Consider the following 17,253-nt stretch of genomic DNA (forward strand, 5'->3'; position numbering starts at 1 on the left):
CGTGGCGCGAGGAGTCGCCGTGTCACGCAGCGGGGTCGATTGAATCGACGAACGAGAGAACGGGCAATAAAAAGGCGAGTCGGAGCGAGAAGGATCAAACGAGCCCGTGACCATTGCCAGTACTGCCACCTGGCCGTGATATAGTTAAGAGAGGAGGCTAGGGGGTGCGTATTGACGCGACTGCGCGATTTCGTCGACGCGGTGGTAAAGGGTAGCGCTTCCGCGGCAGTGAGAAAGCGCGCTCCGCTGGAGAAACAGAGAGGGAAAGAGAGGAAGGGAGTCGACGAAACGAGAACGAGAGAAGGAGGGGACGGCCTGAAAAGCTCGGGCCAGCCTGGGTTCGATCGCTCAATATTCATCCCTTGGCCGGACGAGAGCGCCCGAGAACAGTAGCTCCAGACGAGGGCACGAATCGACCCTTCCTTCCTTTGCGTCCTCGCCCGCGGAACTGTTCGATCGCGGCACTGTTCCACCAGAAGACGAAGAACAAGATCAGCAGAAGGAGCAGCAGAACCGGCCGAGAAAAGGATTCACGCACGTCCTCCTTGTTCGTTCGTGGTGATTCGCGGGAGAGATCTGCGGCAGTTCTCTCCATTTTTTCGTTTAACCGATCAGAATGGAGGGTAAAAAAGTCGAACAGTATTATACTCCGCCACCGAAGCTTGGTAAATGGGAGGGTTTTAGGGTCTTTTTATGGAACTCCGAGACTGGACAGTTCCTGGGGCGCACAGGCGCTAGTTGGGGTAAGTTTTCGTATCAAACATATTTCATTTCTTTCTCATTCTTTCTATTTTTTCGAAAAATTTATTACGTGCTTGCACTCTCAAATTGAAATCGAATTCAGCGTCAGGCCGCGAATTTCATCTTGTCTTTTTAAACAATTTTGGAAAATTACGTAATTTTTATTGACAAATACGTTTCGATCGCGTTTTCGAGTCTCTCCCCCGAGATAAAATTAAGATTTCCTTCGACCGAAGGATAGTAATGGTAATGCTAGATTTCATGCGTAGATTTATTTGTCGAGTTCATCGGATAATTCGTCTGTAGTATTGTCAAAGATCATTCCGGAAAATTCCCTAAAACGTATCGTCAAAGGTCAGAACTTGAATATCCCGATTGACATTTAATCGTAACCCTATAGTTCCTGACGTAAAGCGACGCAATGTACACGCGCACTGCAGATCAGTAACGGTGTTATATATCTAGAAAGAACTTTCGTGCTGCATTCAAACGAATAAAACCGTTCTGATCGTAGTTTAATCGATTTCTCTTTGATAACGTTGATATCATTAAACTAGCACATTCATTCCTTTCCTCTACTTTTCCTCAGTGAAATATTTCAAAGCTATACTTAATCTACTATGAAAACTTATTTCTATCATGAATAAAATAACTTGAAATACGATTGTTCACTTCTTTCATGAAAGAAACGTTCTTTGCTATTCTGTCAAAATAATCATACATGGTTCTTTGATGCGACAGAAATCAGATATTTAAATGAAAATGTCGAATTGTAAACTTCTTGTTTTATCTAAAACGTATCCTGTTCTGACAAAGCTGGCTTTTTCACCGTTTCCACATTATCCTTCTAGTGTATTAGAACATTCTCAATTGGATCTTTAAAAGTAACGTATGGAGGGGCGGCAACCTCACGATTTTCATCGTCCTACTTTTATCTTTTGTAATATGTATGATGTAATACGTATAAGAGGAAAGGCATAGGGTTAAAGAGTGTTCCTAATTTTTGAGCCTAACGTTAGAAAAATTTATTTCTTTGTTAATTCTAAGTGAAAAATATGTTGTATCCCGATTTGGGATTTGGGATGGGAGGACAAAAATACTAAAACTACCTCTAGAGTGCATAATACGGTACTTAGATATTATAGATTTATATTCTTTACATTTGTTCTTTATATTTTCTTTAATTTATTACTCAATTATATAAATATACTGTTAATCTAAAATATTTTATTTGATGCAATTACAACGATTATGACAATTCCGTGGGATACTACCGGACGACGCAACAAACGAATTCTCCATGTATTGTGTCTGTCATGTTATGTAATACAATTGCGAGATTTGGTCGATGATGATCCAATATTACGGTATTCTAGATAATATATTCAATGACTGATCTTTTAATCAGCAAAAAAAGAAGACGAAAAAATTAAAACAATTGTTTTTGCAAAATTACAAAACAATCGACAGAAGGTTGCAAACATTAGATATAAGCGAAATTTAATAGATAGGAGAAGAAAATGATTCCATTTGGAAACTAGGTTTATTGTACACTGTAGAATTGTAATTACTACTAATTGTAAAGCACTCATAATAAATTTGGTCATGGTCATAGATATAGTCAGACAATGTCATATAATGTAATCATTCCATTTTATACAACGTATAATATATTTATGTTCTTGTCCAAGCTGACAAACTAACATTTAAATAAGTAAACTTCTTCTATTGTATACAAGAATTATTATTCTACATAAAAGTTATTTTAGTTTCACTCCGATACATCTTATCGTTAGCATATTTCTTCAAAATTTCTATTACAAAATCGATCTGTAATAAAATTGTTGCACAGATCATTGGATCATAGTTTTTATATTTATTTTTTACATTTTTTACATTTATCTATGTACAATAAATTCTTAATAATTTCTTTAATCGACTAATAATTTTCAATTCGATACACAAAGTTATAATCTTTTTAAAGTGTGTGCACCTTTTTTAAGAAACAAGCCAAGTTAGTAATAAATTACAGGATTTGCTCGTTGAAGTATGTTGTGGGAGTTAGGTTTAAAAATCGAATTGTTTATTTAAATCTTTCCGTGATTAAAGAAGCTTCGTTACAGTGAGCAAATATTATTGTGATTCGTACTCGATATTATCATTTGGTTATATATATCGCATAAATTTCGGAAATCTTTTTTGTAAACTTCTTGACATTTACTGATTTTGCCATTTTCTTGCATTAACGAGGCAATTCGGTCGGTCGTTGTGTTATTGTGTTAGCATATTTAAAGCAGCTTATCTATTCGCCTTTGCGAGCTATATTCTTTCTATGCTCCACTGTCTTTTGTCCCCTCTTCTTCTCCTGAAGTTGATCGACTTCCACCAAAATCAATACAATCCAGCGTTCTTACCATTCTGTAGGAATAGCTTGCTCTGATTTTATACGGTTCGCTTGTGTCTCATTTTAACTTTTAATGAACTTTGTTATTCGATCTACTAGCTAAGGAAATAGAATACAAACTGTATAGAAGATCATAAATAATATTTTTCAAATATTTAATTATATTTGAATATTTGAGTGTCCTACGAATGATTGAATACTTTATTTCGTATTAACAAATACTCTTGATTAACATTTACATTATTTATGGTGTTTCGAATTATGTACTTTCTCAACAATGTGAAAAACATGACACGAATATTATACCATTATGCAATAATACGAATGCAGTTTTCAATTGTATCTTGAACACGTTAATAAAAAATGATATTTCAGTAGAATCTAGAATTCATCATTGCAACATGAGGTGCTTCTTCGAGCTTGTGAATTTAAGTGATTGCATTGATTTCATTTAGGGGTGTGTTAATCTAATAAATATAGATAAAAGTGTCGGAAAATTCCGGCTTCTAAATAAGTGGGATTGTACGAGTAAATCGCATGATAATAATTTTGTATAAAATTCTAAACGTTTTATAATTTGCCTCAAGAAATACAGAACAGGATAGTACATATATCCGATGAATAAGATTCAAGAAAGTAATTGAAAGTAGGTTTCTGGATAAAAAGTAGATCAAACGATATTATCTTTTCGTCCAAATACGACACACTATTGCGGTTGCTGTAGTAACGTAACATTTTCACGGTTTTTTTGAGATATCGATCACTTCGTATGCGGAACGCGGCGGCGCTACAAACTTAGAAGCCATCACGGTTCTTTCATGAAGTAGGTCATTGATATTGTTGCACCTACGTTCGAATTTCTATACAGAAAATGTCAGTCTTTACAGTATTTACTATCGATACACCTACACCGGAAACAAGGAAATAGAGTTGCCACAGGGAACAAGATTTCTTTGTAAAATTTGTATCGAAAGAAACCGATTTGCGTCGAAGATATTATGTCAATCCTATTCCTTATTTAAATCTTCCAGATTTGTTTAGCGCGTTTGCAAATTGTCTTTAAACGAATGAATTGCGTTCTGGAGGGATGAAAAACAAACTATTGGAGTATTGAAGAAAATCTTAGTTCCTAATTTAAAATTTCTTTATCGTTTGTTAATAATTTTTTATAAAACTACTGGAGATATGTACGTAACGTTAACATGATCAGCGGAGGACGTCTTCCTTAAATGAGGACGAAATAAAAGCAACCAGTTTAACGTAATAATACGTAATTCTACGATACGAATATTGGTAGAACGTAGAGAACTATGACTAGGAGGATCAATAACCTACTTTGGTTTTCTTATACTATGTAAGGGAATTCTAGTTGTTAGTATTAAAATTCTTCTGTGAGATGTCATCCTATTTTTGTGCATAAAATTCTACCGTGTAAATGCAAAATGCACGGATTGTTAGAAACGTTTGGTTTCCACTGTATAAAAAGAAATAAAGATGTAATCAAGAAAATATATTATATGGCATTAAAAAGAGAAATATGAATATAAATAAAATGATATCAATATATTGTATTATAGAAACAGGATGCTTCACTGGGTTTTATACTAAAATTTGGTGCAGTGCCAAGTGGAACTACAACTTCGTTTAACCTTGTGGACAAATTAAATTTAACTAAATTAAATTTAATTGCCGATTATTACAAAAATAGGGACATTGACTAGAGGAAAACATTAAATATATGGGATCGATGTAAGATTTAATTATAGTATTAATATTCCTTTAATGACAAAATACTCGATAAATTTATTTACTAAATATAATTTAACAGAAGGTTACTATATAGTTCTTCGAATAATCTTTACAACGTTTGCAATCCGATGCAAGTATAGATATGTGTTATGATTCTTTGAAAATAAATTGCTTGAAATGGATATTCATCAATGATTCTTATTGTAAACTCGCAGCATTGCTTACTCAATACCAATTCAGGCCAATTAGATCTCGGATCATAATTGTCTCAGTGTTGTAGAGTTCAGTTGCTGTGCGTATCCACAAAAGGAATTATTACAATAAAACATTTGCCTTGCTTTAATTGGCTAAAGTGTCCGAGATCTACGTTCTTATACTTCGTCGTACTTCAAGTTGTTTTTCAATCGACTACGGAGATCTTTTGCGCACATACTGCTTTTATCTTAAAAGAAAGATCAATTCACTATACTGATTTCCGTATATGATTTAAATGGTCGGATAATAGTTAAAGTAAAATTATTATGGAGTAATTTAGAAGATAATCGATATTTAGAGAATATGTACATAATTTCAAAAAACTAACAATCTCTTATTTTTCGATTGCAGCCAAAATCTTGTTATTCTACGTTATTTTTTATGCGGTACTGGCTAGTTTCTTCGGAGCGATGTTAACTGTTTTCTACCAGACGTTAGACCCGAATGCACCGAAATGGCAATTGGACAATTCCTTGATCGGAAGCAACCCCGGACTTGGTTTTAGGCCTATGCCTCCTTCAAGCAATGTTGAAAGTACCTTAATTTGGTACAAAGCAAGTGACGAAGGCAATTTCTTACATTGGACCAGAGAATTGGATAAGTTCCTCGAAGGTAATCTATTTCTCAATTCTGGTTCTTAATTTTTTTTTTTATTTTTTTTACAAAACACAAGATACCAAACAAAAATTTTGTACCCATAAATTTGAAATAATTATTCTGCTAAGATTAACTTTATCAGTTAAAGTTTATGCAGTTGAATATAACGTATTTCTTAGAGTACTTCATTATTTGAAAGCAGAAGTAATAACATTACATTATCTTGCATCGTTAATAAAATATTTATTAGATATAGATGTTCAGTAATGCTATTTCCATAGATCTATTACGACGCTAATATTAACCGATAAGCGAGAAAACGGTCTTTGTCCTAACGAGCCAATTACGTCAAGAACCCGTTAAATCCGGTCAAGGTGGGAACAATCTTTGGATCAGAGTTTCGGTTTTTTTATATTCTACAATATATAATCATATATGTATTTGGGAGTAAAATATAGAACGCGTAATTAGGTACGGTATACAAAATTAGAAATAACTTTCAGAAAAATTTTACCAAAATAAGAAACAAAATTCAAATCGATATCTTGATGTGTTCCTTCACCTCCTTGGGTGTCCTAGGATTAATGAGTCTCCGTGATAATTAAATAAAAAATTAATTTTGAATCTGTTTAGAATACCAAAAACCTGCTACCTCTACAAATGGTGCCCAGAAGAGGATGATGTGCGACTATGGCAAACCACCAGCAGCCGGCAAAGTCTGTGACGTAGACATGACCACGTGGGGACAGTGTACGAAGAAACACAAATATGGATACAACAAATCTGCTCCTTGCATTTTCCTCAAGTTGAACAAGGTACGTGATATTAAAAACGTTACTACGATATTATTATACATATAGAGTGATTGTTCTTATTAAATTATGTAGTATTAAAAATCCGAGAGATTTGGCAAGCGTTATTTTTATTAGGAGAAATATTAATAATTCTAATGCTTTAGATTTTCGGCTGGAAACCCGAATATTATAATGACACGAAAAATCTGCCGAACACAATGCCAACCGATCTTCAAGAACACATCAAGCAAGAGGAACACGCTAACAGATTGGATACCGTGTGGGTGTCATGTTCCGGTGAAAATCCCGCAGATGTTGAGAACATGGGTGCCATTCAATATATTCCACGTCGTGGTTTTCCTGGATACTATTTCCCGTTCACAAATACCCCTGGATACCTTAGTCCCCTGGTAGCTGTCTTCTTCGAAAAGCCTAAATGTGAGTTACCATTAAATCGCAATAACATGCCTATAATCTTTAAAGGATTTTGAATATTCCGTTAATTTTCAGACGGTGTGTTGATCAATATCGAATGTAAAGCTTGGGCGCACAATATCATTCACGACAGATTCGAGAGGCGTGGTTCGGTACATTTCGAACTGATGGTGGATTAAGCATCGTACTCGCCACCTTTTGCAAGATCACTACCAACTGCGTCCAAGAAAATATAGGAGGAAGGAGAATAAAAGAAATTTCTTTTTTAATCAATCTCGCTGGCGCATCGTGACCACTCCTTCTTCCCTCCGGTTTTCTCTGCCGACGATACCGCTCTAGCCGCGTATTTTCTCGTCGTTGTAACGTAGATCTTTCAGAGATTCACCGATCATTTCTCATCATCTTCATCTTCGTCGTGATTCTCTTCATTGCAACACCATGCGATAATAGCTACTGTCGTTTTTTCACACAAATCGCGCTACTCACACTCATTATGAAGGACCGTTCTTCAAAAACACCGTTACACGTGTTCGTTTCACTCAGCGTACAGAGATTTTTCATAAAACGCCGCGTGTTTCCGTCGTCGTCGCTTCCACAAAGGTAAAAGCATTTTATTATAGGATCACAAAACGGACCAGTGAAATTGGCTATGTACAAGCTATATATCTATATATATATATATATGTATGTATATATACGTACGCATATGCGCGTATGTATCAGGATGCACAAAAAAAAAAAAAAAAAACAGTTTAGCGGAAAAATTCTGCACAAAAACCGCGGCGGTATCACTTCTTTTTATCGGGGGCGAAGAGGAGTGGTCGTACCATCGTGATCTAAATATCGTTCGGGATATCAGTTGGAGCGCGTAAGAGGTTTCCCTTACTTTTTTGCCCCTTTTGCGAATTTTTCGCTTTTCGTCGTCTGCTAATTTCTTGGTCTCGTTGCGGGCTTTGACGCACGTGTAATGTTTTTTTTTCTCTTTTTTTTCTCTCTCGAAGTTATATTGATATTCGCCTAGTCAACGAGACTCGCTAACGTGTAGGGTACACCGAGGATAATTGATACCCTTAGTTCGTGCCACGTAGACGTATTAAACAGAAAAACAAGAAAATGTTAGTGTCTTTATGCCCGTCGGTACGGTGCACCCGGCACGGTGGAACTTTTGATTTCGAATTCCACGAAGAAGCTCTCGGACGCGGCTCTCGGCGAATCTCGATCGAAAGTTCCGTCGTTTCGGGATGAAAGGTGAGGGATGTCTGAAATAATCGAAATTCATATACACGCGCGCACGCGCACACGCATACACAAAAGCTAATAGAGACAAGTCGAAGGGAAGAGAGTCTGTTTCATGCGAGTTTGTCAACGAACTCGTCGAAACGAAACAGCAGGAAACCAATTAATTGACTTGGTGAGAACGATTGCATTGTTACCGAAGGTTTCGTGCGGTGGAACTTTTGATTGGAAATCCTCCAATTTTTACTAGCTTTGTAATAGATTTCTATTTTATTATTTCGAACGAGGGAATAATATTGCGAACTGTTAGCAAGAGCGCGTGAAGCAATTATAAATAAAACTTCTAATTTAATTAATGAAAAACAGGTCATCCTTGGATTTTAATTTGAAGTTCCGCCAGTACGGAGGTAGATTACGCTGTGTTGTATAAAGTGGATGTAATTAATGGTGGTAACGTAAAGTAGTAATTAGTATTAATATTTTAGTTATTAATTAGTATTAATGGAAAGTATTAATAAAATAGAAATAAAATCAATCAAACGATCAAGAGAAAAAATAATAATGATAGTTATTACCTTTCATTATCGAAAGGCGAATACAAAACAATTGAATGAAAGCAATCGATATGTTTCGTTGTGTGTTCTTTTTTCTTTCGTATACTTAGAGGAAAAACTGAATTTTAGTCGAATTGCTCAAATCTTCCGAAAAGTGAAAAAACTTTGGAAAGCGAAAATAACAAATTCGGCAGTTACCGCCATTAACGTTAATAAATGTACATAGATACAAGATTCGAAGCAAATAAGAGTGGAAGATACCAAAATTTTGTTGGATTTCGATTTGTCGAGAAACAGCGCGCTGTTTGCACGGGAAAGTTTAATCAGCCTAGTGATAATCGTACAACACCGTATGGAATATGTATTTATGATTATATTGTACCGCATGATAATATCTAGTGCTAGTCCACGCAATCGTATAGTCGATAGGTTGTATCCTATAGTCTGGAGATCAGAGGAATTGTGTTCTATTTCGATAGTACTTCATTTTCTTTGCTACTTAATATTCTATCTATTTATATTCTCCTATGTGATGATTTTACCATTTTGCGAGGAGTTTATTTTTCTTTCTCTCTTTTTTCATCTCGCTAAGATGATTTTTGTATTTCAACCGATACTTGATCGTATCGATATTTCCTTTGCTTTGTAAATTGCAATTTTACATCTGATATTCCTATTTTTCTATTTTTCTTTATAGCAACCAACGATAATGGTATGTACTTAATGTAAACGAAATCGAATGTCTGTCATCTGATCTCCATTCTTCATGGCTTAAATTTAGAAGCAAAGCTGGTTGTTCCGAGAGCTTGTTCGTTTTTCGAAGGACAGCGTTTGCGCGGTGGTCGTCGCCCTTGGCATCTGGGATTCTTGACGGTTTATGATACTTATTCGAATTACGACGGGACGTGCTTACGTCGTGAATTTAATCTTAATCAAACGACGAGGAACATTATCCCTCGTTTTAATTGTTTGCAAACGCTTATACATTCACTACCAAAGTTATACTGCCATTATATGATCTGTTATCTATTATATACAAATTTTTAGATTCCGTTGCATTTTACATTGTTTTACCTGCGTGTTGTATACTGCGTAAAACGATTAAGCTATAGTTAACCGATTCTCATACCGATGATCTTTCTTTGGGATTGGCGAAATGGCAATCCTATTTTAACTGGAAATTATCGATTTATATGAAAATAATCGACCGTGATAGCATAAGCGATCGGTACTATAGAATTAAAAGAAAATTTCCTTCGTTAAATTCTCGATGAAAGCGTAGAAAAGGATCGATCGCTCTTGATTATATGGACGAAAAGATAGTACAAAGGCTATAGATGAAGCGATCCGAACGGGCGGCGACTTCGATTGTGAGCGCTGCCAAAAACAAGATCAATAATTTTATTGCTATTTATTAATCGACGTAACGTACGATTATTAATTACCATTAGTATTATTATTATTATTATAATTATTATCGTCATTAATATTAATTATTATTATTCTCATCATTGTCATTATCATTATTATTATTACTACTATTACCATTATTACTATTATCGTTAATTTTTGAGTCCTCGCCCGGAGCCATATTGAGATATGAGAAAAAACTTAATATAGATTAATCGTCGACGACACTATTAACTTTTAAGAAAAAGAAAAAGGAAGGAAGGATGAGGCAGGCGGAAAAGAAAATGGAATGAAAATGAGAACGTACTAATGGAAAAAAGACGAAGGTACCGATGATAATGAAAACGATGATGAATTATGCGTTGATGGTATAAAGTACTAATAGGAATTATTACACTTGTATCCAGTGCACTGATCGAGAACGATTATATATGTATATTCATCATTGTGAATGAGCTGTTTCTAATAATGAACATCTGTTGTTAAAGTATATAGATTACGTTTCACGCAAGCGTGAACAAGAAAAAAGAGAGTTGAAAGAGAGCCGGGAAAAGCTTGATACCGAAGAAAACTACTAGCCATGAATCAGGTTCGGTGGGATTATTAGTAATCATGCTTAAAGTTTCTTAGCTTGCCGTAACGGAACGCCCGTTTCTCGAAACCAAATGGTGGAATTTCAACGAGAACAATCCTGCACTATCCTGCAAGCTATGTTTATTCTCCGGATTCTATTTGGAACATGTTTCCTGTGTGATAATCGTTAACACAATTAGCGCTTTAAGTATGTGACGAATTATGTACGTGAGACGTATGCGTATGAGAGTAGATGAAAATTTTGATGAAAAGAAAAAAGTGGCAGAATTTTAAGCTTTAAGATACATTTAAAGATATATTGAGTATATATTATAAAATTATATATACATTTAAAGTAACGATAATTATATGATATACATATACATTATAAATACACATAAGGTTAATATTACTAAAGATGATTTTAACGTAATTCCTGAATAGCCGGTCACATTAGTAAAAATTCGACAGAACTCGCGATATTGTATGAAATGTGAATGCTAAGGAAAACAGAGGAAAAAACGATAACAAAATAATATTCTAATTATGACGATTAATCTGAATAAGTCAAATTAATTCTAAGTGTGATTCGTATATTATAACGCATATATGCATGCATACCGGTTATAATACTATTCGTTAAATTATCTGATATGTGTATGTATCTACAAGACATTTGAAGGTTCATCTATGTTATATACATGCGTTGGGAACCGCTCAGTTAGGCACGAGATTAATTGAAATCGATGCATATAAAAGGGTGTATTACGTGAGAAAAATGGAGAGGAATACCGATATAGAATTACATTAGGATTTCGTCGAGAAGTCGATAAAAAAACGAACGAATATGTGTAATATATGAGATATATGATCACAAAACATGACATCAAATTTCTGTGTCGGGACACCGTGTCGTTGGTTCTTAATGTTAGATTTATCTTCACGTTCCCCACTTCCCTCTGATTCTGACTCAACGATTACCAATTGCTTTGTAAAATCGACTCGAATTTTCCTATTATTAGCGCTAACGCTTAATTAAAATAGTTAAATATCGAGGTTCAAGCATTTGCAATGTCGAACGACTGCGGAGCCAAGAAATCTCTACTTCTGCTTTGATCTTGCTGAAATAAATTTCAGCCGTTAAAACAAGATATCGCGACTTGATGTCTCGGGAAAGGAAATTAGCGTGAACACGTTAATATTCTTTAGTAGTTAATATAATACGATTACCCATGACTGCATCTACTTTTCACATCTTTGCGACTTTTTATGTATAGGGAAGAGGTTCGTCAACAGAAGTTAGCCGAACGTGATATTACGACATCAAAAAAGAAAATAGTTACCAAAAATACAAATAAAGTAAAAGAATAGTGAAGCGAATACTCCTTGTTTTAAGGAGTAGATGATTCTGAAGATGTAAAACACCATAGACGCTTATGCTGTGGTGCAGGAATTTCTTCTGTATCGATCAATAAGATTTTACCGTAGACTACGAAGACTCGAACTTAGTATAGTGCGATATCATTATAAATTTTGTCGTTCTGGAATATTGCTTTGGGTCTTCGTACACCTACATTTGTTGTTGTCGATTAAGAAAAATTATGTATTTAGATCCATTATGACGACATTGATTATTAGATGTTTAAGAATATTACCGTTGATACTAATATGATCTGCGCCAATATATAGTTATCAAGAGACCTGTCAGTATCATAGAACGAGATGAAACGAGTATGTTGAACGATCGTTTTAACTCGGATGGTTTATAATCCACAAAGCTATGAACCCTTGAAATATTGGTATTTACTATAGACTGCAATTTGTTTTTGCTATCGATCTGAAAATAACCGATGATCGCAAGCAAAAGGAATATAGTAACAAACTTAAGATTACTTTGATTCTTTCGTTGACTTTGTGTTGTAAATGAAAAAGAAGAAAATTTAATTCAAACTTCAGAAAGCTTTAAAGCGATCAGAACGATCGCAAACAACAGTGGTTGCTAATGGCAATTATCGAGAAAGAGATTAACACCCAGACTACTATGAAAAAATTCCAAAGTTTCAAACAATATGTATTCTAAGAAATTTGTCTTTCGAGAACTTTTCATGTGTACGAACTTTCTATCCCATATCGTTGTGATATCACCTTTGATTTCGAAACTAGCGCTTCAATCGCGGCGACAAGATCTTTAAGCATGAATATTTAATAATAATTTAAGACGAGATGGCATGGCTGTTGATATCATTATGCTTGAAATGTGTTATGAAAAATAAACAGAATGTATAAAAGCCCTTTCATATTTTGATTTTATTATTACTCTTTAAACATAATTACGATAAAATGGATCAAAGAAAATAATAATCATATTGTTAATAATAAAAATATTGCAGTAACTAATTAACCTAGTTATTGTACAAATAATACGAATTTTCTGAAAGATTACCGGTTTTGGTTTTTTCAATTATTTTATTTAATATTTTTACATAAAATTATTACATACATAATTTACTTATTGTACATATATAGGTTTAGAATATAGTATCTAAAAATGACGGCATTTAAATTAATATATACAGCAATATCTTGTTTCAAATCTAAATAGCAGTTATTATTTAGAAACTTGAAAATATTAATATTGTTTATTTCATTATCTCAGTCTTGACATATTAAAGAAACTAAGTATTACACTTATGTGTACTTTTTGATACTGCTAAAAAACAAGTTAAAACCGATTTTCCTAGAATACCTTATCTAAATTATATTTAATTATACTTACGGAATTAAGTGATGATTCCGTGTGATTTAATCGATTTATTGCTACATATAATTATTTCTTGTTCCTAATATGAAGAAAATTGTTAATAACCACGCGATAAGAGACAAACAGAGTAAGAAAAATAAATATTTCGTAACATAAACCGTGAAACGTTTATCTCCCTATTCAATTTGTGTGTGGCGCGCGGTTTTAAACTGTAAACGAATGAAAAGTCATTTCTCTCCAACCAATCAGGAATCTGCTAGACAAAGTTTTGGCGCGAATGTCACTAAATATCGCAGTGAATACCACTGCTTGAAAAGCGTGGTGTCAAGATGTATCATCCATTGAAGTAAACAATTTCGACTATGTAATGTTTCTACCACTATTCCATTGTCATCAGTCGACTATTATCAGGTTCGTTTAACTAGTTAACTAATAGGTTCTTATTTAGTATGTTGTTACGTTAGCGAAATTTTATAATATTTCAAATTTTCTCTGGTTGTCTGTTACCAACGGCTTGTGTTATGAGTTTTTCAAACAAAATTTGAGTTTGATTATTGCTTCATTTTGACTCAATTAATTCAGTTTTATACATTAATTCCAAATGCTTGATTATAATTTGCTTGTTTGCAAATGATTGATTGAGTTCGCAGATTACTTCGAAAAAAGTGTCATGTATTGGCGTTGTGACAACTCAGAGATATTTAATGCAAAAGGTTTGTTAACGTTTAATTTATTTTAACAGAGATAGAGGTACGTATACCTTTATATCGTTTTCTTATTCTTTCACGTGTAACAGGCATTTAATTAATATGTGATATGATTAAATTATGAACATTTGTATAGTTTATTAAGAATATAAATTCATTCAAGTTTTATTATATTTATTATATTATATATTTATATATTTTTTAACATATATATTTATTATATTTACCATATACAAATAATTGAAATAGATTTTATATTTTGCTACATTTCAGTCATGAAACAACTTTTGTTATTTCTGTGAAAGAGTTGAACTACACGTTCAGACACGTTTCAAAGCTATGTGAAGTTCGTATGTGTTGTTAATATGTTCGCCTGGGGCATATTTATCTAATTTTATCTTGCAAGTATTCTTGAATTTCTACAACACGTTGCTGTCTACCATGTTTATTCTGTACTTAGTCAATGATAGGATATAAAAAAGAATTGCGTGTTAAGTTTATTCTACAGTCTGTCAATGATTTAAATTTATTCAAAAATCGATATTTATAAATTGAAATTTAATTTCAATTCCAACCGCCAGTAGCGCTGCAATCGTATTCTATGCGAAGTCGGTAATGTCGCAAATAACATGGAAATAACAAGTTTATGCAATAATAGGTTCTAAATATAAAGTAAAAAAGTGATTGTTCTTAAATCAATTTCAAGTTGTCAAATTCAAGTCATATCTCTGTTAAAAGTAACAAAGTAAAATAACGCGAAAGGACAATAATAATAATTATTATTATTATTGCTTTTATATCTGCAAACTTGCGTATACATAGTTACATATTACGTTATACATACGCATGGATTTTGTAAAACACTTTGAATTATTAATTACCAGTAATCTAGTCAATAAGTCGGCGAGTTTGGTTTGTAGGTGCCATGTCAGATGGGTCTGTTTTTAAAATGAATTCATTGATAGAAGGATTAGATATTTAAGGCGATTCTTTCGTTTATTTTGTCCGATTCTCTCAGTCGGACGACACACGGCAATGACATTAATGACACAGTGGGCAGGATGTGATTAATTCAGATTACTCGTCATGTGTGACTCACATTATGTGCATGCGCGCGGCTCAAGTGACGAAAAGAGAGAGAAGGTAACTACCAATAGTACAAGTGCTGTGAATCGCATACACGAGCTGCCACCAGGCACTAAGGTCGCACACACGAGGTTTGACCTTAGCCCCCAATTTGTTTTACGACGATCAAGTTGAGGAAATCGTTTTCGCAGCCTTCTTTATTGCGATAGCTACTCAATGACTATGTCACACAGGTGTATTAGCATTAAGTATTATGGCCGTTTCTGATCATATTTTAATAAAGGCTGCAAATATATTTAATTCAAAAGACGCATTAAAGTAAATAAAAAACATATTTCTTTAACTAGTTGCTTGTAACAAAAAGTTTTTACATTTAGCAAGAGTATAATATAATATTGAATTAAATATTTAAATAAAAGTATAATATTCAAACAAATAGAAAAATTAAAAATGTAACAACAAAAATTAATCAGTTACTATCAAGTAATGTGAATTGATAAATATTCCGAAATATTTTTTTACTAACCTATTTAGTAATTAGTAACATAAAGGAATAAAATTAATTTAACACTAATCTTGCCAGACCCAACTTTATGTACATTCTTATATTACCTGATTAATCAATTTATCAATATTTGTTAATATAGAAATTTACATAAAGTTAGATGTACAAAAGAAATAACAATAAATGTGCAATTTTAAATTAAATTTTGAAACTGGTCATTTGACCGGGCCCGGTAAGGTTAGTGTTAATATTGGGTTCCCCATTTTTAATATTGGATTTTATCGGTTCAATGTTTTTCCATTTCTGTTACAAATATTTCATTTGTTCATGTTTGTTATGTTTGTTTATAATAGCAACAATAATAATTAGTCGTTTAAGCTCTTGTTTATAGAAGTAAAAAGCTTAAACTTAAGTTCTGAAATCGAATTTACTTAAGTACATGTTGCAATAGCCTTAAGTAGAACAGTAACTGAATAATCTGAGAGAAACCACCTGCTCTTAAAAACTAGTTGCGTTAAGTCTGAACACTGAACAATAGATCGCGCCACTGAACTTTGATTACTTTCGCTTATAATGAGAAATCGATATAAACCTTATTTTCCTTTTTACTTATTAGAAGTTTCTAAAAATTTGATCAAAGAATATGTTTAATCCGTACCTTTATTCACATAGATATATTTTTTAATACGTATCTATGCAAATAAGGCATGTTGTATGTTGTAATCTAATGGCATTAAATTCACTAGTACGTGTTTTTAATTTTCAACTTGTAAGATTCACAAAATATTTGCATTTATTTTTAAGTAATATTAATATTAATATTAACTTAAATACTAATTGATAATTTTTGGGGACTTATATAAAACTGAAAAGTTATTATGCAGATATATCAATTATTTACTAAAATTGATTTCCGTTATCCTTCTTAAATTCACATATCCTTTCTCTTACTAATACTTTAAATGTACAAGATTAGAAGTAATATTAGAATATCACGCACGACTTAAAATGCAAGGGAAGTACCATACATCCATAATTCAAACATTAGATTACTACCAAGCATTGAAATCTTCATATGCGTCGGTTTGAACAGCCGAAAACCTGTTCAATTCACTTTAACCTGAATACACCGAGACAAAGAGATTGTGTTATAGGCGTGGCACACGAGGGAACATCGTACCATTATACCATAACCATGGTATCCTATGCGTTAAAATTATAAATTACTTGGAAATTATTAAAAGTTGATTCTTCTGAAATGTATATAAAGCTTGATTCGGCTAATGATAATATTTGTGAAAAAATTCCCATAAGATGATCTAATACGCATCAACACCATGATCCAGCACACTTGTGACAATGGATAACAACTACCAGGACGATTTTATGTACGTGCATGATTGACACGTCATGGCAATGGACGGTTTGATGACGATGGTGGGGGTT

At 33.4% G+C, this 17,253-nt stretch overlaps 1 protein-coding gene across 3 annotated transcripts; it reads left to right on the forward strand.

Moving 5' to 3' along the window:
* The first annotated feature begins 272 nt into the window (after positions 1-272).
* Positions 273-13,039, forward strand: LOC126864492 (sodium/potassium-transporting ATPase subunit beta-2-like). Of its 3 annotated transcripts, none has more exons than XM_050615902.1 (5): positions 273-743; positions 5,501-5,761; positions 6,380-6,561; positions 6,705-6,978; positions 7,051-13,039. In XM_050615902.1, the coding sequence occupies exons 1-5, from the start codon at positions 617-619 to the stop codon at positions 7,152-7,154; spliced, it is 948 nt and encodes a 315-aa protein (XP_050471859.1). In that variant the 5' UTR covers positions 273-616; the 3' UTR covers positions 7,155-13,039. The 3 variants fall into 3 exon arrangements, with proteins under 3 accessions (XP_050471859.1, XP_050471861.1, XP_050471860.1); XM_050615904.1 differs by lacking the exon at positions 273-743 and adding an exon at positions 5,234-5,387; XM_050615903.1 differs by lacking the exon at positions 273-743 and adding an exon at positions 5,246-5,404.
* The last annotated feature ends 4,214 nt before the right edge of the window (positions 13,040-17,253 follow it).

The sequence above is a fragment of the Bombus huntii genome, chromosome 4 (genome assembly GCF_024542735.1).
Source record: "Bombus huntii isolate Logan2020A chromosome 4, iyBomHunt1.1, whole genome shotgun sequence".
In the NCBI taxonomy this organism is placed as follows: domain Eukaryota; kingdom Metazoa; phylum Arthropoda; class Insecta; order Hymenoptera; family Apidae; genus Bombus; species Bombus huntii.

What these genes read in the sequence shown, in the direction of transcription:
- LOC126864492 (XM_050615902.1), top strand. Translation starts at nt 617, where the DNA reads ATGGAGGGTAAAAAAGTCGAACAGTATTATACTCCGCCACCGAAGCTT. An exon ending in ATTGGATAAGTTCCTCGAAG is followed by an intron (nt 5,762 to 6,379) that starts GTAATCTATTTC and finishes GAATCTGTTTAG; the next exon opens with AATACCAAAAACCTGCTACC. An exon ending in CTTCTTCGAAAAGCCTAAAT is followed by an intron (nt 6,979 to 7,050) that starts GTGAGTTACCAT and finishes GTTAATTTTCAG; the next exon opens with ACGGTGTGTTGATCAATATC.